The sequence below is a fragment of the Prunus mume genome, linkage group LG2, assembly GCF_029339155.1.
Source record: "Prunus mume cultivar Tortuosa linkage group LG2, ASM2933915v1, whole genome shotgun sequence".
NCBI classification, from domain to species: domain Eukaryota; kingdom Viridiplantae; phylum Streptophyta; class Magnoliopsida; order Rosales; family Rosaceae; genus Prunus; species Prunus mume.
Genome location: NC_142699.1, coordinates 21,539,696 through 21,565,113, shown reverse-complemented (window position 1 = coordinate 21,565,113; position 25,418 = coordinate 21,539,696). Strand labels below are relative to the sequence as shown.

Genomic DNA, 25,418 nt, shown 5'->3' with positions numbered 1-25,418 from the left:
GTGGTAGGTGCCTGCCTTGCAGATGCTCTTATCCAGTTAGGCCGCTAAGTTTGTACTGTGTGGGGCATGGACCAAAGCAACTAAAATATGATCCCACATCCTCCCAAGTCTCAACAATCCCCATTCTAGATTGTCCACCTTATGGCCCCGTTTCTTTGGACTATACGCCTGGGTAGGTTACAGTCAATTCCCAATCTTCTGAGACTTTGATGATATAGGGTTTACGGCTGACGGATGGTTTAAAATGTAGGTTTCTGGGAGTTTGTGTATTCGTTTATAAATAATTGATAGTTTGCGTGTATGAATCTGAAAATACGCTTCTCATTTTACTTCACTTCAAAGTTAATGTTCATATTTTCTTTTGGATTGAAGGAAGTACCATGACACCACTTTCATCATGTACCAATATTTTGATTGTTTTTGAATAATGGTTAAAGCTTTTGTACTGGTTTCGTGAGAAAACAACATTTAATTATGGAGGAATGGAGATCCAGTGATATGCCACTATCAAAGCCCTCAAAGGGCCCCTCATATTGTACGTTTGCTCTCTCTCTCTTTGAAGCTTTTTTTTTCTTCCTTTATTTGCGTCTGTCAGTGAATGAAACAAGGGGGGAGGTAATTGGTACTAGCAGCCAATGGCTTGCATTGACTTGTCCTTCTCTGTGCCTTTGCTAGTGCTTGCAAATATCAGAACCAAATTTTTTTCAGAGACTTATTGATCGTAGAATATTTGAGAATGATCAAGAATTAAAAGGGTTAATTTATCTTCTTATTGTGCATTTTCCTGAAGTTTTTTTCTTAACCAAAGGCAGAAGTTAATTGATTCAAATAGATGCACGTCCTTACCAAGTTTGCCTATATTTGAACACCGACTCAAATGTCCTTTTCTCATTTTATCGTGTCTATTTTCTTTTCCAAGTTCTAGGCAGACAGGGACAATGTCCAAAAATTACTGCTTTTTTGGCAATCTTGTATTAGACTAATATCAAAAGCTCCAGAACCTAATTTGCTCTAAGGGGAGATTTTCCGGCCTACTTTACTGATGGGCACAGTACAATATGAACTTTAGAGTGTGTGGAATTTTATGCATTAGAGTCAAATTGAGGCATGATTCATGTGGCTTTTCCTCTCCAAAATAATTGCTCCCTCCCTCCCTCCCTCCCTCCCTCCAATTATTTCGAGTAAGCATTGACATCACCATATCATCATTGCCAAATGCCTGCAGCAACCCCCACTTCAGTATAGAAATGCAACATGGAGAGACACATGCATACATACATGCATACATGCATGCACACATACTACGTACGCCTGGCATGTTCCAATAGGAGGGCCGAGATCACATTCATTAAGGTTGTGACCTTAAAAAAACAGCTGGAGAAGCAGTGAGTATGTTGATGATAAGTAACCCATCAGAGAGACCACCAGGGAGCTAAGCTGCAGAGAAGAGCCCCCAAAGTGGTCATTGTCGATTTGTCATTCAAACCGAACTATAGGACCACCAGATGGAAGAACTATGTTCTATTGGTCCACTGCCTAAGCATACAACTGACTTGCATAAGTTCAACCAGACTCACATTCATCCTATGTGGTAAATAGGTTCAAATTTCAACACATAAAGGTGCTCGCATGCTGCTTCTTGTTGTTGTTGGTTTTTGTTTCTTAATTTTTTGGCCAAAGTTAGAAAGCGGGAGGGGAATTTTCTTACACACATATTGACAAGGTGCCATAGAGATGTGAATCTAAGACCACTGATCATCAAATCAAGATCATTTTTCATTGGGTTAGACCCGTTGCTTTTGGACTGTATGATCGACCCCGCCGCAAACTAGAATAGTAATGCCCTTAATTTGGCATTAGAAACACAAAAAGAATGATTACTAATCAGATTTTATACTCCTTGCTTATAAAATTTGAAAAAAATTAGGAATTTTATTTTTACACTTACCAAGTTGGACCATGCAGACGCAGAGAGCTGCCCTTGATTGTTGCATCTCTGTGGCCTTCCAATCAGCCCTTCCTACTGCAGGGGAAAGACCCAAAAGTTGGGAAACTAAAAAGGCTTTGAATACTGAGAATCTGATCGCTAAAGGCTTGGATTTACAGACTAGCAGCCGCCTTCATTTTCCATGGGCCACTCTAGATAAAGGGAAAAACTTTCCGGCAAGGAAATAAACATGGTCTCAGTTAAATTTAAACTAAGGCCTCTTGTTGCGAATGCTTTCATGGGCAAAGCCCAAGAAGAAGAGAAGATGGTCCAACAAACACAGCTACTATCTTTCTCTGAGCCACAAAACAACAGAAAGAAATATATCGTCACGTCTCTCATAATTTTCTCTGTTTTTTATATTTTAATAGCGAAAAAAAGAACACTATGATGATCATGAGGTAACATCATTCGAATTTTAATCTGTTACCGCACAAACAGAACATCACATCTCAAACTCCAATCCAAGCCATTGTTCGAGTGCAATTGGTCGAGCATTTAATCACACCTTTGTTGTTTACCAATTATATATAGGTGGTCCATACTCAACCGATATAATTGGTAAACAGTTAATGTCATCATTTCTTGTATACTCAACAACCTAATTCAATCGACCCACAAAAGTAAAATATGATCGTATGTTATGATTGAATTATTGATCTATTGAGCAAGTGGGAACGAGAAGCAAGCATGCATACAGAGGAAGCAGGGCACAGAAGCAAGCAGCAATGTTGGGTTTAAAATCAGTAACAGTGATCATGGTGATGGTGGAGTTTTTGGATGTGGGGTTGAACATTTTGAGCAAAGCAGCTATGAAGAAAGGGATGAGTGATTTTGTCTTTGTTGTCTATGCGAATGCCCTCGCCCTTTTTGTCTTGCTTCCATCTTCCTTCTTCTTCTACAGGTTTTAATCTCATCCAATTAATTACCCAATAACCCTTCTTTTAATTTTTAGTTTTAATGAAGTAGTTAATTATTTATTTCTGCAGAAGAAGAACTTATCCACCTCTCTCATGGTCCTTCATCTGTAAACTGTTCCTTGTTAGCTTTATGAGGTAGCTTAAACTTAGTCATCTCTGCTGATCTATTTTACTATATATTTTGGTTAATCGTGTTTAAATTTGTTTGAACATGATTTTTAGCTCTAGTGCGCAGCTGCTAAGGTTTATTGGGATAAACTACAGCTCTCCAACTATGGCCTCTGCAATGATTGATCTCATGCCAGCTTTTACCTTCATTCTTGCTGTCATCACTGGGTAAATATGCAGTGGCTGTCCCAAATTGATGAATATATATATATATATATATATATATATTTTATAATAAAAAATATGTTTTGGCTTTTTAGGATGGAAATTCTGGATTTGAGAATTACCAGTAGACAGGCCAAGTGCATAGGCACAGTGGTCTCAATCTCAGGGGCACTCATGCTGACCTTATATAAAGGCCTACCACTCATAAGGGCTGATGCATCACATAATAAATTAATCAGTCTGCAGCTTCTTTTATCCTCTCAAACGAACTGGTTCATTGGAGGCATTGTGCTTGCATTTCAAAGCTTTTTGCTAGCAATGATGCATATTACAGAGGTAATTTAAAATCCTGTGCTCACATCAAAACCACCTCTTAATTGCATCATTTCAAAGATTTTTTGATTTTTTTATCTGCAGACATGGGTTATTAGGGACTACCCTGCAGTGCTGATGGTTACAACGATTCGGTGCATCTTTGTGACCATCCAATCTGCTGCAATTTCTCTGATTACTGTCAAAGGACTAAATGCATGGAAGCTAAAGCCTGACATTGAACTCATAGCTATTGGGTACAATGTGAGGGTTGATCTGTTTCAACTTTATAGGCTTAGTTTCCCTTTGATTTTCAACCAAACTTTATGGTGCTGCTTAATTGATTTCTAGGCAACTTTTGAAGTAATGCTAAGGGCTGGTATTCATTTGTGGGCATTGAACATAAAGGGTCCTGTTTATGTTGCCATGTTCAAGCCGCTTGGTTTAGTCATGGCACTTTTCGTTGGCGTGGCATTTCTTGGAGATACTCTTTATCTTGGAAGGTAAAGATTATCTGTTATAATTCTCACATACTCTGCTACCTGCTACCTAATTAACCATGTTTTATTCACCGACCCAGAAAATTAAAAACCATGTTTTATTGCGTTTTTTTTAAAGGTTGCTGGGAGCGGCTATAACAGTGGTAGGGTTCTATGCCGTAATTTGGGGGAAAGCCCAAGAAGAGAAGGAGAAGGCTCAAAATGATCAAACCGGAAGCTTTGAGTCATTTCCTCAATCAAAAGCAGAACCTCTTTTGCCTAAACATTGTAAACAAGGCACTGAGGAGAAAAGTCTTGCACGCCATCAGTTGTCAAGCTCTTGATGATGACTTCGACTTCAAAAAAGAAGAAGAAGAAGCTCTTGATGACTTTCGGAAGGAGTTTTTCTTATTAAATAGTTGAGATGATATGTTGTCAAACCACAAAAAATTCTATTTTTTTTATTTGATATAAGAGATAACGAAGTAAGTAGAATCGATCACAATATGTGTAACGTGGATAAGTAAACATTCTAGTAGTAACAAAAAAATTGGAATAAAGTCCAACTTCTATTGGAGTGAGGTGAAATTGTGGTACAAGAATAAGGTTCCACTTTAATTATGGTTTGGCATATTTCATTTTCCCTTTCTTTCTAAGATTTGTAAGTAGGGCCACTTTGCTAAATTTATTCTCGGCTTAAAATGTTGTATGACAATCAACCAGTGTGGTCATCTTTCAAAATCTTGATATCCAAAGACAACTTTATAGATTCTTTTTATAAAAAATCTTTTGCGCATCCATATTACATACATTATACAAATAATACTAGCGACACCAGTGATGTTGCAGTTTGTTTCATGCAAAGGCTCATTCCAGATTTTATTTATTCTTTCTCAGTAATTAAGAAATTACTATATCAATTGATAACTAAAAGTTAATAGATTTGCAAAAGACTGTGAGAGCATTTCCAACGTATATGTCAAATTGCTACATGAACATGAAATAATAAAAATTGAAGATTAAAATTGCTCCAATCTGATAACTGTATTGTCCAGGTCAGCTTAAGATTGTTTGAATAGCACATGGAGCTCACGTGTTCTAGTTAGAATTGTTAGTAGAATCTGTTAGGTTGTTAAGCTGAGTTTACTTAGTCTCTAAGTCTGTTATCAAGTATATAAGTTGAGCTTTACATTGTAATCATTACTTACTCAAGATCAATACAAAATTCTGAGTTCTTTCTCTGCTTTCTTCTTCAATCTTCTCTACTGTTATCACAATCAAGTAGTCAAATCCTACATGGATTTGAAGGTTTAAAGAGAGATGTCAAAAATAACATATCGATCAAAAAGCTTGATGTCAAATGTTATTTTAATATTTTTTTAGTCATGGACCCCACTATCATTTTTGGTATTTCTTGTGGAGTTATATTTTTTTTTAAATGTCAAGTTGCCACATAAGTCATCAAATTTAAATTTAACATTTTGCATTTCACATCACCCGTAGACATGCTCTAAGTAGTGGTTTGGAAGCAATTGCTTTCCTCAGGAAATGTTCTGAGTTCAAGTCCTAGCATCCGTGTAATGTGTGAGTTTAATATGCTATCACTCCTTTCAATAGGAAAGTTTCTAAAAAAAAGGTTAATAGGTGTAGTACTATTGATAAACCAGTTAGGATCATATCCGAACTAAAATAAAAACGTTGGGCCATTGGCCTTTACCTTTCATATATAGTGTCAAAGGAAATCAGATTTAAATGCCAACAGATTCTTTCATTAATTAGATACATGTATATGTGGTAGGTTAGCTGTAATTAGATACATGTATTAGATACATGTATATGTGGTAGGTTAGCTATTAGATACATGTATATGTGGTAGGTGAGCTGTTTTCAGGGGCTGAATATCAGCCTGTGTTCTTTCCTAATTAACTTGTATTCTGTCCATATAATGGGCAATTCTCGATGAATAGAGACACACTTTTCAGAAAGACTCTAAATTGTCATGGTATCAGAGCTATAGCTCTGAATTATCTCTTGCTCTCAAGTTCCTTAGTCTCAGTTATTCTTGATCAAGTTCTCTTGACATCATGTCTTCAGATAAGTCAGATGTTTCTTTGATTCGTTTCAATGGCAAGAACTACTCTGCTTGGGCGTTTCACTTCGGGATTTTCGTCAAAGGTAAGGAGGCGTGGGGACATGTTGATGGAAGTAACCCAGCTCCTGACAAAAACAAAGACAAAGACCAGCACGCCAAGTGGGAAGTCAAGGACGCTCAAGTTATGACATGGATTTTAGGATCTGTCGAACCTAATATCATCTTGAACCTTCGATCATCTCAGACTGCAGCTCAGATGTGGACTTACCTGAAGAAGATCTATAGTCAACGAAACACTGCTCGTCGGTTCCAGCTTGAACATGAATTGGCCGCTTTCCAACAGGATAGCCTTTCTATCTCTGATTTTTACTCTAGATTCACTAATCTTTGGGCTGAATACACTGATATAGTTTATGCTGACTTACCATCCGAAGGTCTTAGTTCTGTTCAATCTATCCATGAAACTACCCAGAGGGATCAATTTCTGATGAAATTGAGACCTGAATTTGAAGGCACCAGATCCAATCTTATGAACCGGGAATCTGTCCCCTCCTTGGATACATGCCTCAATGATCTCCTTCGCGAGGAACAACGCATTCTCACTCAAACCACCATGGAACAACGGCGAATAAAAGTGACAAAGTATTTGTAATTAGCATGAGAAGTGATTGGTGCCATGCCCCACACATCACTATGTATCATATCAAAAGGTTGAACTATATGTGGTGTGTGAATAGGAAAAGGCAGAGTCTTACTTTTGCCAAGTTTGCAAGAATTGCAATCAAATTGAACAGCACTAAGAGATGGTGATTCTTTATTCCCAAGAAAACCAGATTTCAATAAATCATGAAGGACATTAGAATTTGGATGTCCGAGACGTTTATGCCACGCTCGGTAATCAACATGAGCAGAATTACAGGAGACAAAGGGTAAAAAAGAAGACAAAGGAAATTGAAGAGGAAAAAGACGTCCCACTTTAGGCCCCCTCGCGATCATCCTCCCTGACATTGTTGATCCTGCACAACACAACCAGATTTAGAGAATTCCACTTTGCAATCATTATCAACCAACTGACCGAGACACAAGATTGGTGGTAAGACCAGGAGATACAAAGACATCGGTGAGAGAGGGAGAAACATCACCAGTCGCCGTGATAGGTAAATGATTGCCATCAGCAGTATGAATTTTGAGATTTCCAAAATATTTGTTTACATTGGTAAGAGAATCAGCATTGTTTGTCATATGATGGGAAGCCCCGGAATCAAAGTACCAAGGAGATGATGTAGAGAAGGGTTTACCTGAGAGTCCTAAAGCTGAAAATGCAGAAATGATCATTTGTTGAATCATGTCAAGGGTCACAGGTTGAACAGGAGCATGAGCACTTTGTGTCAATGGTACTGTAGTCACAGAACTTCCAGCACTAGAAGAGCCAACGGAGCGGTATATGCGGTCTCTGATTTCTTGGGGGGTCGAGTAGGACATTCCTTGATGATATGGCCATCCTTTTTGCAGTAGTTGCAGAATTTTCGGGGACAATTTGCAGCATAATGACCAAATCCCTTGCAACAAAAACACTGAACAGTGCTCATATCCCTGCCTCGTGGCTTACCTTGTGCTGCATAGGCCACAGGAACAGATGCAGATCGCCGATATCTTCACCAAATCCATGCCACGTCAGCGCCATCATTTCCTCGTTAGCAAATTGATGCTTGTCGATTTACCAGCATCAATTTGAGGGGGGATGTCAAAGGAAATCAGATTTAAATGCCAGCAGATTCTTTCATTAATTAGATACATGTATATGTGGTAGGTTAGCTGTAATTAGATACATGTATTAGATACATGTATATGTGGTAGGTTAGCTATAATTAGATACATGTATATGTGGTAGGTGAGCTGTTTTCAGGGGCTGAATATCAGCCTGTGTTCTTTCCTAATTAACTTGTATTCTGTCCATATAATGGGCAATTCTCGATGAATAGAGACACACTTTTCAGAAAGACTCTAAATTGTCATATAGGGCATAGAGCAAGCAAGCAAGAAAGCAACCCCATGAGAGGGAGGGGGAGTAGAGAGGGAGAAATGTGTCACTGCTTGAATGGAAGTATAATATCATTCATGTATAGTTTCTGTTTTAAACATCTAACCGTATTGAACATGAAAAATTAAGACATTTGCATTATTTCTGCACAACACCAGATAACATATGCTCTTCTATCAGATGTCGCTCAATTTTCTTGGGCCTGAAATCAATTCTTGACTAATTTAATGCTAGAAAATATACCATGCTTGGCTTCAGTTTCATGCTTCCACCTTTGTGGCTGCGACTCTTATGTTCCTGCCCTACTTTGAGAGAGAGAGAGAGAGAGAGAGAGTTGCATATGTGGATGAGAATTTTAATGCCTTTTGTGGGAATGGTGATGGTGATTCTTGCTCAGGTGACTGGTTTGATACTGAACAAGGAAGCCATGCTCAACCGTTCTTGTTGTCTACTCTAATGCTTTAGCCGTTCTCACTCTTATCTCTCCTTTCTTATTCCTCAACAGGTCTCTGCTTTTTCTCTGTTTAAATTGATTTACTTAACTGTCTCTTTATTTAATGAAAATCAGAGCTTCCTCCACTCAGCTTCTTGTTACTCGGCCTTGTTGGGTTTGTAAAAAATGTTGACGTGAGTTAACCTACTAAATCAAGGAGGTTTATTTCTTAAGTTAATTAGGTGATTTACTTCCTTGTTTTATATAGTTGACATATCCTTGTATAATTAGGAGATATTCTTCTAATTAATTACTGTATCTATTTCCTTGTACAATACCCTTATAAACTCCTATCTATACTTCCTTATGGAGAAGAATACAATTAACTTAAAGTATTCAAACAAAATATCATATTTTAGCATGGTATCAGAGGAATTGATCCTAGGTTTTCTCTAAGCCTTCAAATCATACCGTCAAATTCAAATCCAAACCTTAAATCAAATTCCTTACATCTCAAATCAAATCCTCTTATCAAACCTTAGACCATAAATTGTTGGCTCTTGCATAACTTACTATTAGTATGGGGTGTACTGTAACATTTTGGCCGAATCATTGTGTTTTTTAGGACATCTTCACGGGGAAGACGATTGGTTGTGGTATTAGGTTGGGCAAACTCTACTACTTGGACTGGACACCAGATAGTGAGACCAAAGTTGGTCAAACTTTCACAAAAAATGGATCTAGTTATGAGATGCAGAGAGACAAAGTTTGGTTATGGCATAAACGTTTTGGGCATGCTTCGTTCAGTTATATGAAGAAGCTGTTTCCACAATTATTTTTCAGTTTTGATATTTCTAGTTTCCAATGTGATATGTGTGAATTGGCTAAGAGCCATCGTATTTCGTTCTCGTTAAGTACAAATAAAAGATTGGTTCTCTTTTTCCTTATTCATTATGATGTTTGGGGCCCTCCTCAAATCGCTACTCCAGCTGGAGCTCGATGGTTTGTCACTTTCATTGATGACTGCACCCGAATGACCTGGGTTTCCTTTCTCAAAACCAAAGGGAAAGTTAGTTTAACGTTTCAACAGTTCCACAAAATGGTGGCGACTCAGTTTCATGCCCAAATCCAGGTTCTCTATTCTGTTAATGGCGGAGAATTTCTTAATCATGATCTCAAAAAATTCTTATAGGATCATGACATCATACATCAACGCTCACGTCCATATACTCCCCATCAAAATAAGGTGGTTGAGCGAAAGAACCGACATTTATTGGAAGTCGTTTGTGCATCTTTATTTGTACATTTATTGGAAGTCGTTCGTGCATAAATAGGATTCCCTCAATTATCTTGAATTTCCAAACTCCTTTTCAAACACTTCACCATCATCTTCAAATATCTCCCACCCCAAACCTTGAACCACGTATTTTCGGCTGTGTTGTACTCGTACACTTACATGATCACCAACACAACAAATTGGATCCCCGCGCAGAAAAGTGTGTTTGCATTGGCTATGCCCCTCATCAGAAAGACTATCGATGTTATCACCCTCCAAGTCAGAAGGTTTATATCTCCACGGATGTAGTGTTCCAGGATCATGACACATATTTTCAGAAGCACATGAGGAGAATCTAGAGCCAAACACCCCAACTTTTCTGGACTTTTTCACAACTGAAGAGACTTAGCATCAAAGTGATTGGTTGCCCTTCTAACACAACCAGCCGCCTCCTTTTATCCGTGCACATGAGGAGTCTTTGCCTCAAAGATACCGATTGCATCTCCCACAGGACCGGTCGCTGGTGGAAAACGATAGGTTGACTCAATGTTGCCAAAATAAAGAGGAGGAAATTGAATTGTTATATGAGATTTTGTCCGCTCCAAACCCACCTTCAGCTCTAGTACCACACCAATCGCCTTCTGAGGAAGTCATTCATGTAACATATCCCTATGAAATTGATAACACTAATGAAATATACCATGATGATTTGATTTCAGAAAGCATAAAGGATACAGATACCCATATATACCAACTTTCAAAAAGGAAGAACCGTAGTAAACCTCGAGCACAGTACGAAGCATATCTTAAAGCCAAAAGAAAATACCCCATCAATAATTATATATATTTAAGCAGATTATCAGAGTCACATGTACACTTTGTGAAGTAGTTGATCGTTATATCTGTCCCAATAGTGTGACTAAAGCACTAGAAGACTTAAAATGGAAAGAAGCCATAAATGAAGAAATGCGATCTCTCCAGAAGAATGCCACATAGGAGCTCGTGCTTTTACCTCACGTTAAGAAGATGGTGGGATGCAGGTGGATCTATATTGTGAAACTCAAAGAAGATAGATCCATTGAAAGATATAAAGCTAGATTGGTGGCGAAGAGATACACACAGAGATGTGTGGTGGACTACCAGGAGACCTTTGCCCCAGTAGCCAAGATCAACACTATTAGAGTCTTACTGTCTCTAGCAGCAAATCTAGATTGGCCAATACATCAGTTCGATGTTAAAAATACCTTTTTACATGGAGACTTGGAAGAAAAGATATACATGGATTTACCACCAGGATGTAATTTAGCTCATGACAAGATCAAGTTTGCAAGCCCAGAAAATCATTATATGGTTAAAACAATCTCTCAGGGCATGATTTGACTGATTTACTAAGTCCATGAAGAATTTTGGATACGCTCAAAGTAATTTAGACCACACATTTGTCTTGAAGCGTGATTGAGGAAAAATCATTGCATTAATTGTTTATGTGGATGACATGGTTATAATTGGGAACGGCACATGAGAGCAAAAAAAGCTACAAAAGTATTTGTCTCAGGAATTAGAGATGAATAATTTAAGTGCTCTAAAATGCTTCATCGAGATTGAAGTAGCAATGTCAAAAACTGTTATATTTTTGTCTCAAAGGAAGTATGTGATGGATCTACTTATTGAAACATGAATGTGTTTGCCCGTTTTGCGTTTACTCCTGTGATGGAAGGGCAAAGTTCCTCACTGCCTTGAGAACCATAAACTGGTCAACAAGTCAGCTTTCTTTTGGTGTGCGAGCGTGCCACTGCTAGTAATAAAAATTCTAGCAGACTTAGTTTGGAATAAATAACTTGCGCCCCAAGTTACTGATTTCTGCAAACAAACGATTGTGAATTTGGGTGAGGAATATCTCCCAAGTAAGTTCTTTTCTTGCCTCAGACTGGTGAGGACTTTAACAATTTATCTCAGTATAAAGAGGTTGTTCTGGCCAGAATGGTTGATGGAATTTAAACTGTTTTTAGTGAGCGCCTTTTACAAAACTATAACAATAAATACTCATGCTAGAGAGATGAAGATACTGAGTTGGAACTCCATTTCTGCTGGATGGGAGGCTACATTACAATTTGGAAATGCCCGGCTGGAGATGCCAGTTGAGGCTTGGTTGGACCGTTGACAACTCGATTGCTAAGCTTCAACTATAAATCGATACCAAAGGTTGATTCTGGCGAGCTTCAATGTACCTTAAGCTTTTGTGAAGCTTCAGGGGCGAACTACGGCTTCTTTAGTCTGTAAGGCGTGGTGTTCTCGAGGACTTGATGGGCTAGAGGCGCTTTGTAAAATTTGTTGAGGTTTTCATGTTTGGGAAAAGCTCAAGCTCTACCTGTCTTGGCTTTTGCTAAACCAAATTTGTAACGAGAGAAATCTCGTTTTGAATGACTTATTTTCTAAGTCTGAACCTTGGGAATTCTAATCTAAAGCTGGTTTTCACTTGGAATTCAAGTGAGCTTCTGGTTGATTTTGAGTTGTTTGTTTGATTGATGACTTGAGTGTTGGATTGATTGTTGTTGTTTTTGTGTGTGGCTCAATGAGCTTTGGTTGCTTCAGTGTTTTGAAGGTTTTTTGAGATCAAGTGATCATTTTGAGTTTTTGTTTTTGATTGATTTTTTGGTTGTCTTGATTGATTTTTTGGTTGTCCTTTCCCCTGTTCACTCCTTCTTGTATTTATAGTAAACTGTTTCTTCTCTGGAGTAGGGTGATTGTGTTTATTTATTGGGCGGCAAAGATATTTCCCCCTTTTCCTCTTCTTCTTCAGTTTTGGCAGATAGGCTCTCAGATAGGCAATCACTTCCCTGATTTTCTTGAAAAGGAACCTAATCTCTTTCCCAATTTCATTGCCCCTTGTGATATTTTACCCGTGATGGTTAGTTTGATTCCTTTTACGGACAGCTGCTGCTTTCCTGCTTATCCCTCTCGAGATTGTAACTTGCTTATCTCCTTGGGAGAATTACCTTCTCTGTAAAGACAGAAGAAAAATCTCTGAATATACATATATAAGAGGGATTTGATCTTCAGATTTTCAGAATCAATTTGATGTCATGAACCCTTCAATCACTTCTTCTATGACAGTTGCCATTGCTGACTTCCGCCATTGCTGACTTTCTTTATCCCAGAGATGTCACGTGGGATTGTTCCTATTCTGGGCTCCCTCTTCCTATTATATTGGGCCTGTGAGACCCAAATCAGCCTTGTTTGCTCTGATGAGCCTTGGTGGACTATTACAGTTTTTGGGCTTCCATCTTTTATTTGGCTGGGTGTGTCAATTTTTGGCCCAAACAATGCCCCTTAAGTCTGAATCGTTTTGGAGCAGTTTGGACTTAAATATTATGGCCATTAAATTGGCGCGGTAAATTCCCGTTAACGGAAAACAGAAGTAGAAGTACAACAAAGGGACAAACTCAAAACAAATCTAAAACAAGGGTAATTTTGAAAGGAATCAAAAGATTTTTAGTGTAATCTTGTGTCTATCCCAGGGTCTGTTTGTACAGCCTGCGAATCCCACATGGTTGGATAAAACTTTTTTAACCATTTGCCATTGATTGGGGCCGTATGGATTTCTCCATCCCTATCCTGCAACCTGTATGCCCCCATTCGAGGATCGATTGATTATGAAAGGGCCTTCCCATGTAGGCGACCATTTTCCATAACCACCACATGGGTTCAGGAGAAGCCTTTCGGACTATCTCCCTTCTTCAAAACTCTTGTCCTGACTCTCTTGTTGTAGGCCCTTGATCTGCTGTTTTCTGCCGGAGTTTGTTGAGAGTGTCAGTGCTGCATCAATCCCTCAGTTCGGCATGGCACAGGGTAGTTTTCTCCTACTAAGTCATGTTGGTGAGCAATTCGAGGGTGAACAGCTATCTCCATAGGCAGAATTGCATCATGGTGTAGGTTACGCATAGGAGTCATGCGATCGCTTCTCTTTTTGAAGTTCTATATGCACTGAGTTTCTGACTTCTCATGCCATTGTTTGATTCTTCTCAATCATTTTCTGATAATGTTGATGATCACTTTGTTGCTTGATTCCGCCTTTGTCCATTGGCTTGGGCATAATAAGGAGTGGATTGGAGCAGTCTGATTTTGAATGCCTCTGCCATGTCCAGCATTTCTCCGGATATGAAGGAGGATCCTCTATCAGTTGTGATTGATTCTGGGATGCCAAATCTTTGGATAATCTGCTCTTCTATGAAAATGATGATCTCTTGAGATGTAGTAGATTTAACATCCTTGGCTTCCACCCACTTAGTGAAATAGTCTGTGGCAACAATGATAAGCGATCTTTGTGGCTCTTTGGCTGGATAGATCTTACCAATGAGATCCATTGCCCATCCTTTAAAGGGCCATGGTTTTACCACTGGATTCATAGGGAACTGATGGGGCTCTTTGGTGGGCCGTGTCTTTGACAAGATTCACACCCCTTGGAATAGTTAATGCAATCTTTCATCATGGTTGGCCAGAGTAGCCATATCTCCTAATTAACCAGCACATTTTTCTCCCACCTTGATGCGCTCCACAGATTCCTTCATGGGTTTCCTCCATAACTTTAATGCATTCTTTCTTTCCGAGGCACCTTAAAAGCACCTCATCCTTGCTCTTTCGGACCAAATCTTCATTCCACATAAGGTAGTTTAAAGCCATGATTCTGACTCTCTTCTCGGAGGGCAAAGTTGGATATCGTAGATAGGTCATGATAGGATTTCTCCAATCATCTTCAGTGATTGTGGCAGAGTTGACATCTATCTCCATCCCCCTGGCGGAGCGGATGATAGGCTTTTCTTTGTACACGATCTTGGGTATTTATGCGCTGTTGCCACTGGGCCAATTCATTGGCATAAAATTTTCTTCCTTAGGATATGTTCCCAAGTGGCTTCTCTGATCATCGGAAGATTCTAGCTGCCACCAAGTAGACGACCAAAGAAGGGCTTAGGCACTTGTATTCCCGCAATTTATTTTAAAACCAGCATGAAATCTCCCAGAATTTCCACAGATTGGATTCCTAGTTCTACCAGTATTTCTAAGCCAATGATTAAGGCCTCATATTCTGCCCTGTTGTTGGTGCATTGGAAATCAATTGGAAAGATGTAGCAGTGTCTGATTCCAAGTGGTTCTTCAAGACAATTCCTGCCCCATGAAGTTATATCAGTTTTTGATCCATCAAAGTATAACTTCCAAGGTGCAAGATGAACTGAGTAGATAGGATTGTTGAGGCAGGTGTGAGCTCTGGTTAATAGATCTGCATTTGCTATGTCTAAAAGTCCATATTTTTAATCTCCTCTCCGGGATGATCTGCTAGGAAGTCTGTCATAGCTTGTCCTTTGACGGCTTTCTGAGGAACATATCTGAAGGCAAATTCTGTCAAGGCCAAGGTCCATTTTCCAATTCTGCCTCTTAGCATTGGTCTTGTTAGCATGTATTTGATCAGATCTATTTTGACAATGATATAGATGGTGTATGGCAGCATGTAATGTCTGAGCTTTACAGCAGTGAAGTACAAGGCTAGGCAAAGTCTTTCAAGCTGCAGAATATTTTCTTTCCACTTACTGTTAGAGTTACCTTAGGTAATAAACACTTTGTTCCTTTCCTTCCTTGTTATCCTGAACCAATAAACTTCCAATGGATACTTCTGATGCAGATATATAGAGCTTGAGTGGTCTGCCTCTCTTTGGTGGGGACAGCTGGTGGATTTGAGAGGTAATGCTTGATTTCCTCAAAAGCTTGTTAGTCTGTTCTTCCCACTTAAAGGTTTGTTCTTGTTTTAATCTTAACAAAGAAGAGAAGGGCTGGATCTTTCCTGCAGAATTGGATATGAATCTCCTTAAAAAATTAATTTTTCCTAAGAGACTTTGCAATTCCTTCTTGTTCCTAGGTGGCAAAGCTTCTATGATGGATCTTGCTTTGTTTTTGTCGATCTCTATGCCTCTTTGGTGGACCAAGAATCCTAGGAAATTTCCCGCTTGAACTCCAAAAACGCACTTCTTTGGGTTCATTTTCAGTTTATGTTGCCTCATTCTTAGGAATGCTCTTCTTAGATTTGTCATGTGGTTTCCCTCCTCTGGTGATTTAATCACAACATCATCAATATAAACTTCCAGGGAATGTCCAATCATATCGTGGAAAACAGAATTCATTGCCCTTTGATAGGTAGCCCCTGCATTTCTCAAGCCAAAAGGCATTACAGTGTATTCAAAAGCACCTATATGCCCTGGACACATGAAGGCTGTCTTGTGGATATCTTCTTCTGCCATCATGATCTGATTGTAACCTGCGTTGCCATCCATAAAAGATAGCATCTGGTTGTGGGCAGCTCCATCTACTAGCATGTCTGCCATTGGCATAGGGTACTCATCCTTGGGAGAGGCTTCATTGATTTACGTAATCCACAGATTACAGCGCGATTTTCCTTTTTAGAACTGGTACAATATTAGCTAGCCAATCAGCATAGATGGCAGGCCTGATGAATCATGCATTGAGTAGCCTTTCTATTTCTTCTTTGACTTTTAGTTCTGTGTCCATGGACATCCTTCTTCTGGCCTGTTTGACCGGAAGGTATTCCTCTTTGATTGGCAGCTTGTGTTCTACCAACTCCCTGTCTAATCCTGGCATCTCATGATAATGCCAAGCAAAACAATCTTTGAACTCTTGTAGAAGTGCAACGAGTTCATTCTTAAGTGGCTCTTTCAATAGTGCGCTGATAAAGGTAGGCCTTGGATCCTCCCCTATTCCTAAGTTTATTTCCTGCAAAGGATCTTCTACCTCTGGCAGAGAGTCATTGATCTTGGTGGTGCAAAATCTAGCACTTCCTCCTGTAGTTCCTCTTCCTCCTGGCTTTCCGTGCTTTCATGAGTGAATTCTGCCATATTGATGGCTGGAATTCTGCGCAAAAAACTTTCTTTCCTCAGTATATCAACAATCTTTTTGTAATGGACCGGATTGTTGCAGCTCGATCATTTTCTTGTTGATTGGGACTAGACATTAGTGCTATGGAAATTTAGAACAAAAGGTCTGCATTCCAATCCTCCAAGGAATTGGTTAGACCTTCTTCAATGAGCCTCTGGGCCGTGACACCATGGGGGCGGCCGTTCTGGTTGACTCCAAAGAAGGTGAAAGGACCAAGGTCATCATGATAATACCTTGCCTCACAACACATGGCAGAAGGTAGAAATGGCCGTGGATCGGCCTCTATTATCTCCATGTAGCCTTCTTCATTCCATAAAGCTAACTGTTGATGAAGAGTGGAAGGAACACATAGACTCTGGTGAATCCAGTCTCTGCCAAGCAATGCATTGTAAGTGGTAGAGGTAGTATCTACCACAAAGAATGCAACCTTCAGCTTCTTGCTTCCTACTAAAACATCCACATCTAGGATCCCAAGGGTTTTGGTGATGCCTCCTGCGAAATTGGTGACGGTCAGGCGGGTTGGAATTAAATCCTTTTCTGTTCTGCCCATTTTGCTCAGCATTCTGTGAGGCAGAAGGTTGATGGCTGCACCTCCATCTACCATAGTTTTGGGAATAGGAACACCCCCAAAGTTTGCTTTGTTATAAACAAAGTGCGAGGTGGTTTGCCATTTCTTTGGTTGGTTTGGAGAAGCAAAGCGATCTGTAGCCAACTTGTGGGTTATTCATACATCACGGGATGTTTGTTGTTACGGCATTTCTTCGCCAAGCTGCATTCAAAACTTTCTTGGGAAAATCGTCTCAGTCAGTGCTCTTACGTCCTTCTCGCCCAGAACTTTTCGCGGAATGAACACCATATTGATGCCTAGGTCGACCACGTAACAAGTCCTCCAATTCTGCACCGAAGGCCTCGGTTTCCACATCCAATTCTCCGTCATAATACATCTGTTCTCCATCATACTCCTCCGTCCATTCTCCTAGTTCTTACATTCCGAGGAGCGCATTCAGTCATCTGTAGATGGTTCATAATCCAGCTGCTCCTCTTCATATTCCTCAACCCAGTCTCCTTGCCCTTCTCCTGGAATAGGATCGGTTTTTTCCTCTGCAGTCGGGGAGTTTTAAGTAGATTTTCTGAGGCGGAGGTAGAATGGATAGAAGGTTTCTTTGAGGATTCTACTTTGTTCAACTTCTGTGGTTGAGAGATTGCTTGTTACATGCTGGGAAATATTTACAGCTCTTTCCCTTTTTGGCGAATTGTTCTCTGAAGCACACATGCGTTTTCTCGTTATTGAGGAATGTGCGATCTTGTCTCTGAACCCTCCTCCTTTGGGTTCTTGTCGGCTTCATTGTTGGATGCCACTTTTCCCGACGAATACCACACGCCTTCAATGATGGCGTCAAAGGTTTATCATACAGGCACTCTTATTGATTTTTCTTCCTTGGGCTGCTTAGTCATTCTTCTTTGGATTGGACAGGCCTAGGGTAGTTTCTCTGTCTGGCCTTATCTGGGCGTGGTTCCAATCCGGTCAAAAACACTTGGAGTGGCGGATCCTGTTTTTCGGGATTACCTCCGGCATTTCGACCTCACACTTGCACTTTGCGAGCACTATTCAATTGAAATGGTTGCTTTTAGTCTTTCCATAGTTTCCTTTGAAACTATTGCTTCTTGAGTCGACCTCTATAGTATTCTGTCCTTCTTTCGTTCTGGCCAATTTAGGTTGACCATATTAACTTGTGGCGGGGGAAAAAGATCTGTGGTGACGGATGGAGGTTTTTCTACTAGCTTCAGCCTTCCTGCTGTTATCCCTTCCTGTATAACATCTCTGAAAACAACACAACTATTGGTAGAATGATTCCAAGAATTGTGCCATCTGCAATACTGTCTGCCCTTGAGTTCTTCTGGTTTGGGCATTCTGTGAGGCGTCTCTATTGCTTTCTGTAGCAACATTTCATCAAACAAAGCATCTACTTTGGTCAGATCGAAAGAATATACTTTGTTCTGCATGGGTTTGTTTGGAACGAACCCTCCTGTGAATGGTGGCGACTTTTGATCCCTTGGAGGCTTTGTAAGGGTTTTACAACTGATGGGATGCTTTAATTTTGCCATTTCCGCAACTGCAACCTCTCTCTCCTCCGATTCCTCTGCATCTTCTTCTGACTCCACCTCAATCATATGTATTGAGGAAGAATGGGATTTGTAATACGTGCCTTTGGAAGAGTTCCTCTTCTGCTGTTCCTCTCTGAGCAATTCCTCGTACTTGGCGCTTTATCTGCCAGATTCTGCAGATCTCCAAACAACATCCCATCAAATCTTTTCGTCAGAGAAATTTTGAGGGACTGAGCCATTTGGATGAAGTGTCTTTCTTCGATGGGGATTCGGTACTTCATTTTGAGCTTCTGAACTGTTTATAAAGTCTTGGCAGTTCATCTTCACTCTGTTTGAGAGCGGCAAGGTCACTGATGGTGACTTCTGGCTGAATCCTGTAATAGTAGTCATGGAAGACGCTCTCCATTTGCTCCCAAGTCTGAATAGAATTTCTTTGGCGAGGTTAGTGTACCAAGTGAAAGCTTGTCGAGAGAGAATTCCCAAAAAGTCTTAGCTTTAACAGTGGGTTATTCTCTATGGCTATGCATTAGGTGGAAAATCTGCCTACGTGCTCAACTGATGAAGCATGAGGATCCTCTCCGTTGAATAAAGTGAAGTTTGGTACTTTAAAACACAGGGACAAGGGTATCGATCGATGTAAGGTGGATATGGCTTCCTATAGGTGGGTCTTTCCCCCTCACGGCTTCAGGCTCCATCATTTCCTGATCATCCTCTGCAATGCCCCACGTCATTTAGAGCATTAACGAGGATGGGGTTTTGTCCACTGTTACATTTGAGCAAATCGTGGTTACGCCTATATGGTCTAAGCGAACTTCTTCCCTGTGCTCCTCCGGCTCTTCCAGTCTGGGTGGTTCCTCGGTTTGCCCCTGCTGTTTACATCGTCATTGGCATAAGGATAGTTTCCCCCTGCTTCTCCTTCCTCTTGCGGTGGAGGAATGGATTAGGGTTCATCTTACGGGCTGTAAGGTAATATTCTGCTGTTGAGAATTTCCATAGATCTTGTGGGGCGCTTGCTGCGGAACAAGTGAGGCTCTGGCGGATTCTGCGGGACTTGTCTGGCGCGAGCTTACGGCGTATTGGGGCCACGTTCTTAGACGGGAAAAACCATTTCCACGTGTCGGCTGGATTTCTCCCGTTACAGTATCCGGCTACACTGTGCACGAGAGAATTCTCTTGACATGGCCATGCCAATCGGTGGGGACCATAGGAAGGTCTAGTTCTTTGGACCACCTCATCGGGATTAGGAATTACAGCCATGGCGACCTCCCGATCCTTCTGAATTGCTGTTGACCTGCCATTGCATCATGGATGTCATATTATTTAGGGTATCTTGGCTCCTTTGTGTTGTGACCTCTTGTCGTAACACAGATTCTATGTCAGTTCATCCTTCGAGCTAGTCTGGACCTCCTGCTCCTGTCTTTGCCATGTCTTGAATCGGGCATCACTTTCTTCGATTCAGTCCTTCCCGAGGCCACTTGGTTTATTTCCATGTCGTGATGTGGGTTACGGCTGGAGCTTCCGGTATTCATAGGTGGTAAGAACTATATCTTGAGAAGTCCCAGGTGTGCCAAATTGTTTGCCCATTTTGCGTTTACTCCTGTGAAGAAAGGGCAAAGTTCCCCCTTGCCTTGAGAACCATAAACTGGTCAACAAGTCACTTTCTTTTGGTGTGCGAGTGTGCCACTGCTAGTAATAAAAATTCTAGCAGACTTAGTTTGGAATAAATAACTTGCGCCCCAAGTTCTGATTTCTGCAAACAAACGATTGTGAATTTGGGTGAGGAATATCTCCCAAGTAAGTTCTTTTCTTGCCTCAGACTGGTGAGGACTTTAACAATTTATCTCAGTATAAAGAGGTTGTTCTGGCCAGAATGGTTGATGGAATTTAAACTGTTTTTAGGCGAACGCCTTTTACAAAACTATAACAATAAATACTCATGCTAGAGAGATGAAGATCTGATTGGAACTCCATTTCTGCTGGATGGGAGGCTCGGGACAGTTTGGAAATGCCGAATTTGGAGATGCCGGGCTGGTGGACCGTTGACAACTCGATTGCTAAGCTTCAACTATAAATCGATACCAAAGGTTGATTCTGGCGAGCTTCAATGTACCTTAAGCTTTTGTAAAGCTTACAGTGGGCAGAAGCTGCGGCTTCTTGATCTGTAAGGCGAAGTGGCTGTTCTCGAGGACTTCAGTGGGCTAGAGACTGCACTGTAAAATTTGTTGAGGTTTTCATGTTTGGGAAAAGCTCAAGCTCTACCTGTCTTGGCTTTTTGCTAAACCAAATTTGTAACGAGAGAAATCTCGTTTTGAATGACTTATTTTCTAAGTCTGAACCTTGAGAATTCTAATCTAAAGCTGGTTTTCACTTGGAATTCAAGTGAGCTTCTGGTTGATTTTGAGTTGTTTGTTTGATTGATGACTTGAGTGTTGGATTGATTGTTGTTGTTTTTGTGTGTGGCTCAATGAGCTTTGGTTGCTTCAGTGTTTTGAAGGTTTTTTGAGATCAAGTGATCATTTTGAGTTTTTGTTTTTGATTGATTTTTTGGTTGTCTTGATTGATTTTTTGGTTGTCCTTTCCCCTGTTCACTCCTTCTTGTATTTATAGTAAACTGTTTCTTCTCTGGAGTAGGGTGATTGTGTTTATTTATTGGGCGGCAAAGATATTTCCCCCCTTTTCCTCTTCTTCTTCAGTTTTGGCAGATAGGCTCTCAGATAGGCAATCACTTCCCTGATTTTCTTGAAAAGGAACCTAATCTCTTTCCCAATTTCATTGCCCCTTGTGATATTTTACCCGTGATGGTTAGTTTGATTCCTTTTCTGGACAGCTGCCTGCTTTCCTGCTTATCCCTCTCTAAGATTGTAACTTGCTTATCTCCTTGGGAGAATTACCTTCTCTGTAAAGACAGAAGAAAAATCTCTGAATATACATATATAAGAGGGATTTGATCTTCAGATTTTCAGAATCAATTTGATGTCATGAACCCTTCAATCACTTCTTCTATGACAGTTGCCATTGCTGACTTCCGCCATTGCTGACTTTCTTTATCCCAGAGATGTCACGTGGGATTGTTCCTATTTCTGGGCTCCCTCTTCCTATTATATTGGGCCTGTGAGACCCAAATCAGCCTTGTTTGCTCTGATGAGCCTTTGGACTATTACAGTTTTGGGCTTCCATCTTTTCGCTGGGCTAGGTGTGTCAATTTTTGGCCCAAACAGAATGCTTGGATGTAAGCTTGATGTGTGAGAATCCATACTCTTAAAAGTTTTTAAAGAAAATTAAACGTTTATATATATATATATATTTATATATATATGTACTGTTTTACGTTTACAATGCTATTTTAATAATTATTTGTACTTAGTAAATATATATATACATAAGTTCATTTGAATAAATTATATTATTTGTTTTTCTCTAAATTCTTAGATATTTCTTGGGTATTTAACTTATATAATCGTATATATTTATAATAATATTCAATTATTAGAATTGTGTTATTCACATCTTGTGAATAGCTAAAACAAATCTCTTTTTATCTTTCTGAGCAAGTTAACTTGGACAAGAGGATTGACATAGTAATTTATATATATATATATATATATATATATGAGTTTTAATCATCTTAAGGTGGAGTGGACGTGTGGCACTTGCATATTTCATCCTTGTCACCAATATATGTGTCATTGTTTCAAAGCTCAAAGCTTGTATGTTTTAATAGCTCCTGTAAGAAGTTAGTTAATTAATAGTTTGATTTTATCTTCCTATATTCGTATTTATCCTTATTCATTAAGCTTATCCTTATATCTATTCTTACTTCATGCCCAAGTTTTGTAAGAGTATAAATAAGGCCTCTCCCTTATGTTGTCAATAACAAAACGAGAAACAGAGAAATGAAGTAAAATACAGAGAGAGAGAGAGAGAGAGAGAGAGAGATTCTTGGAAGAGATATAGAAGTTAGCTTGTATTTTCTTAACTTGGAGCAATGCTTTGGAATCGAGGTAGGGATTTCTTGGGAGCCTTTACATAAGATTGATTTAATTAAATTTCGTGAGCTCTATATTATGTGTGATATTGTATAATGTTCTTGATATGAGATATTTATGTATAGTGAACTATTTGAATAATGTTGGCATAATTATATCATGTCATGGTAATTGGTTGGAGTTGTTGGGTGGAGAAGATAATAATGGAAAAGAGGGTAATGGATATAGTCTTTTGTGTAGTTGAGTCTAACTCTTGGCAGGTACCAGGTCTCAGGGATCCCACAGTGCCCATGGTTTTTATTGGGTGATTCGGGACTGGCGAAAGGGAGTTAGACAAGATGACTAACAAAAGGGGAATAATGGGATGATTGAAATGGGTGTTAATTCATATAAATGGGCATTCGGGACCAAGTGGTATAAGCATGGTATGGGACGTGCAGGTCTGCTTGTCCAGTTATATGAATTAACGGGATTAGATGAAGAGCATTCATACATTAATATTATTAATGTGATATTTGGCTGTGTGATTGCATGTCACTTAATTTAGTTATATCAATCTACTGTGGTAAGATCTCATGTTCCTACTGAGCTGTGGATGCTCATCCCTCACCCTGTTTAACTTTTCAGATGAGTTAGTGGGCAAGAAAAGGACTAAACCAGTTGAGGCTAAATTAGTTGAGAGTGTTAGAGCTTTGTTTGTTTATTTCTTGTAAAGTTGTAATTTTGGAGCTATTTTTATAAGAGAAGTTTATTTCAAACCTTATTTCAGTTTTCTTTTCATTTTATTTTATTTTATTTATTTTCTCACGCACCGGGCGCGGGATTTCCACCTACCCCCGGGTCCGGGGCGTGACATGATGACACACCTATTGAGATGAATCACAAGTTGTGTGAAGACGTGGACCGATTGCCAACCAATAAGAACACTATCAACGCTTTGTTGGAAGGTTGATATAATTAGCACACACAAGACCAGATATTGCATATGATGTGAGTGTGGTTAGTTAGTTTATGCATTCACCTAGTGTTTCTCATAGAAATCCAGTTGATCGGATCTTAAATACTTAAAGTCAGCCATTGGAAAAGGATTAATGTTCTCAAAGAATGGAAATCTTGAAGTTTGGGCTAGTTCCATTACAGATAGATGCTTTATATTGGGTTACTTTACATTTGTTGGAGGTAGCCTAGTCACTTGGCGGAGTAAAAAATTAAAATGTGGTTGCTCGGTCTGGTGTAGAAGAGAGTATCAAGGAATGGCTCAAGGAGTTTGTGAATTATTGTGGATCATAAGACTCTTAACAAAATTGGGTTTCAAACTAGAAAATCTAATGGAGTTATATTGTGATAACAAGTCAGCTATCGATATTGCTTATAATCGAGTTTAAAATGATCGAACTAAACATGTTGAGGTGGATAGACATTTCATCAAAGAAAAAATTGAGAACAAGATCATCTATTTACTCTTCATAAAATCAAAAGATTAATTAGCGGATGTCTTAACAAAAGCTGTCTATGGATGAGTGTTTTATGACTTACTTAATAAGTTGGGCCATGATGACATATATGTACCAACTTGAGGAGGAGTGTTGATGTGAGTTAACCCACTAAATCAAGGAGATTTATTTCCTAAGTTAATTAGGTGATTTACTTTCTTGTTTTATATAGTCGACACATCCTTGTATAATTATGAGATATTCTCCTAATTAATTACTATACCTATTTTCTTATAAAACACCTTTGTAAACTCCTATATATCTCCTTATGGAGAAGAATACAATTAACCTAAAGTATTCAAACCAAATATTGTATTTTATAAAAAAAACCTTAGTTCCATTGTAATTCTGGGCTTGCCTTTATTTTATTGGGCTTCAAGTTGTTCCTGTCTTTGCTTTTTCCACTTTTCAGCTAATTTTATTTTCATATATACAGATCTTCTAGACAGTTAATGGGACTTGCTGGTTTAAACTATGCCTCTGCTACACTTAGCACAACCATGCTTAATCTCGTTCCAGCCTTTAATTACATTCATACTTGCATTACTATTCAGGTTTCTAATTTCCTTCAGTTTGTGTTTTTCTTACTATTCAACGTCAAGCTTTTTCTTCTGTTAAAATCATGATTTTTTTCTTCTTCTTCCAACTCACCATAGATAATGACTAAAGCCACTTTTAATTATTTGTCAAGCAAGTCTCACGATTACTTGTATTTTATTGTTTAATTAGGATGGAAAAGCTAAGGGGGCGTTTGGTATCCTATTCAAATAGGAAACTCAAAATCTTTGATTTTTCTTAAAACAAGGAGTTCTTAAATCTATTTTTAAGATTCAAAAACTTGTTTGGTGTGCAACTTGAAAACTGTTTTCAAATCTTAAAATTTTGAGAACTTGTGGGTTGTTAGAAAAAAAATTGAAAAAACAGATATTTTTTGTTTTTAATAATTAGGGTGTTTTTTTTAGTTGTTCTTGAGTTTGAGTTTTTAAAAATAGGACTACCAAATAGTTTTTCATTGTTTGAA

The 25,418-nt window shown here is 39.2% G+C and overlaps 1 protein-coding gene across 2 annotated transcripts; it reads left to right on the top strand.

Moving 5' to 3' along the window:
* Positions 1-2,541: 2,541 nt before the first annotated feature.
* Positions 2,542-4,636, top strand: LOC103321721 (WAT1-related protein At4g15540-like). Of its 2 annotated transcripts, XM_008223547.3 has the most exons (7): positions 2,548-2,891; positions 2,977-3,042; positions 3,130-3,243; positions 3,336-3,576; positions 3,658-3,816; positions 3,904-4,055; positions 4,171-4,636. In XM_008223547.3, the coding sequence occupies exons 1-7, from the start codon at positions 2,716-2,718 to the stop codon at positions 4,373-4,375; spliced, it is 1,113 nt and encodes a 370-aa protein (XP_008221769.2). In that variant the 5' UTR covers positions 2,548-2,715; the 3' UTR covers positions 4,376-4,636. The 2 variants fall into 2 exon arrangements, with proteins under 2 accessions (XP_088900935.1, XP_008221769.2); XM_089044809.1 differs by lacking the exon at positions 3,658-3,816 and having other exon boundaries at positions 2,542-2,891.
* Positions 4,637-25,418: the final 20,782 nt, after the last annotated feature.

Bases quoted from the DNA above. Each gene is read 5' to 3' on its own strand.
- LOC103321721 (XM_008223547.3), top strand. From the start codon at position 2,716: ATGTTGGGTTTAAAATCAGTAACAGTGATCATGGTGATGGTGGAGTTT. The intron at 3,244-3,335 runs GTAAATATGCAG...TTGGCTTTTTAG, and splicing joins ATTCTTGCTGTCATCACTGG to GATGGAAATTCTGGATTTGA. The intron at 3,817-3,903 runs GTGAGGGTTGAT...ATTGATTTCTAG, and splicing joins TCATAGCTATTGGGTACAAT to GCAACTTTTGAAGTAATGCT.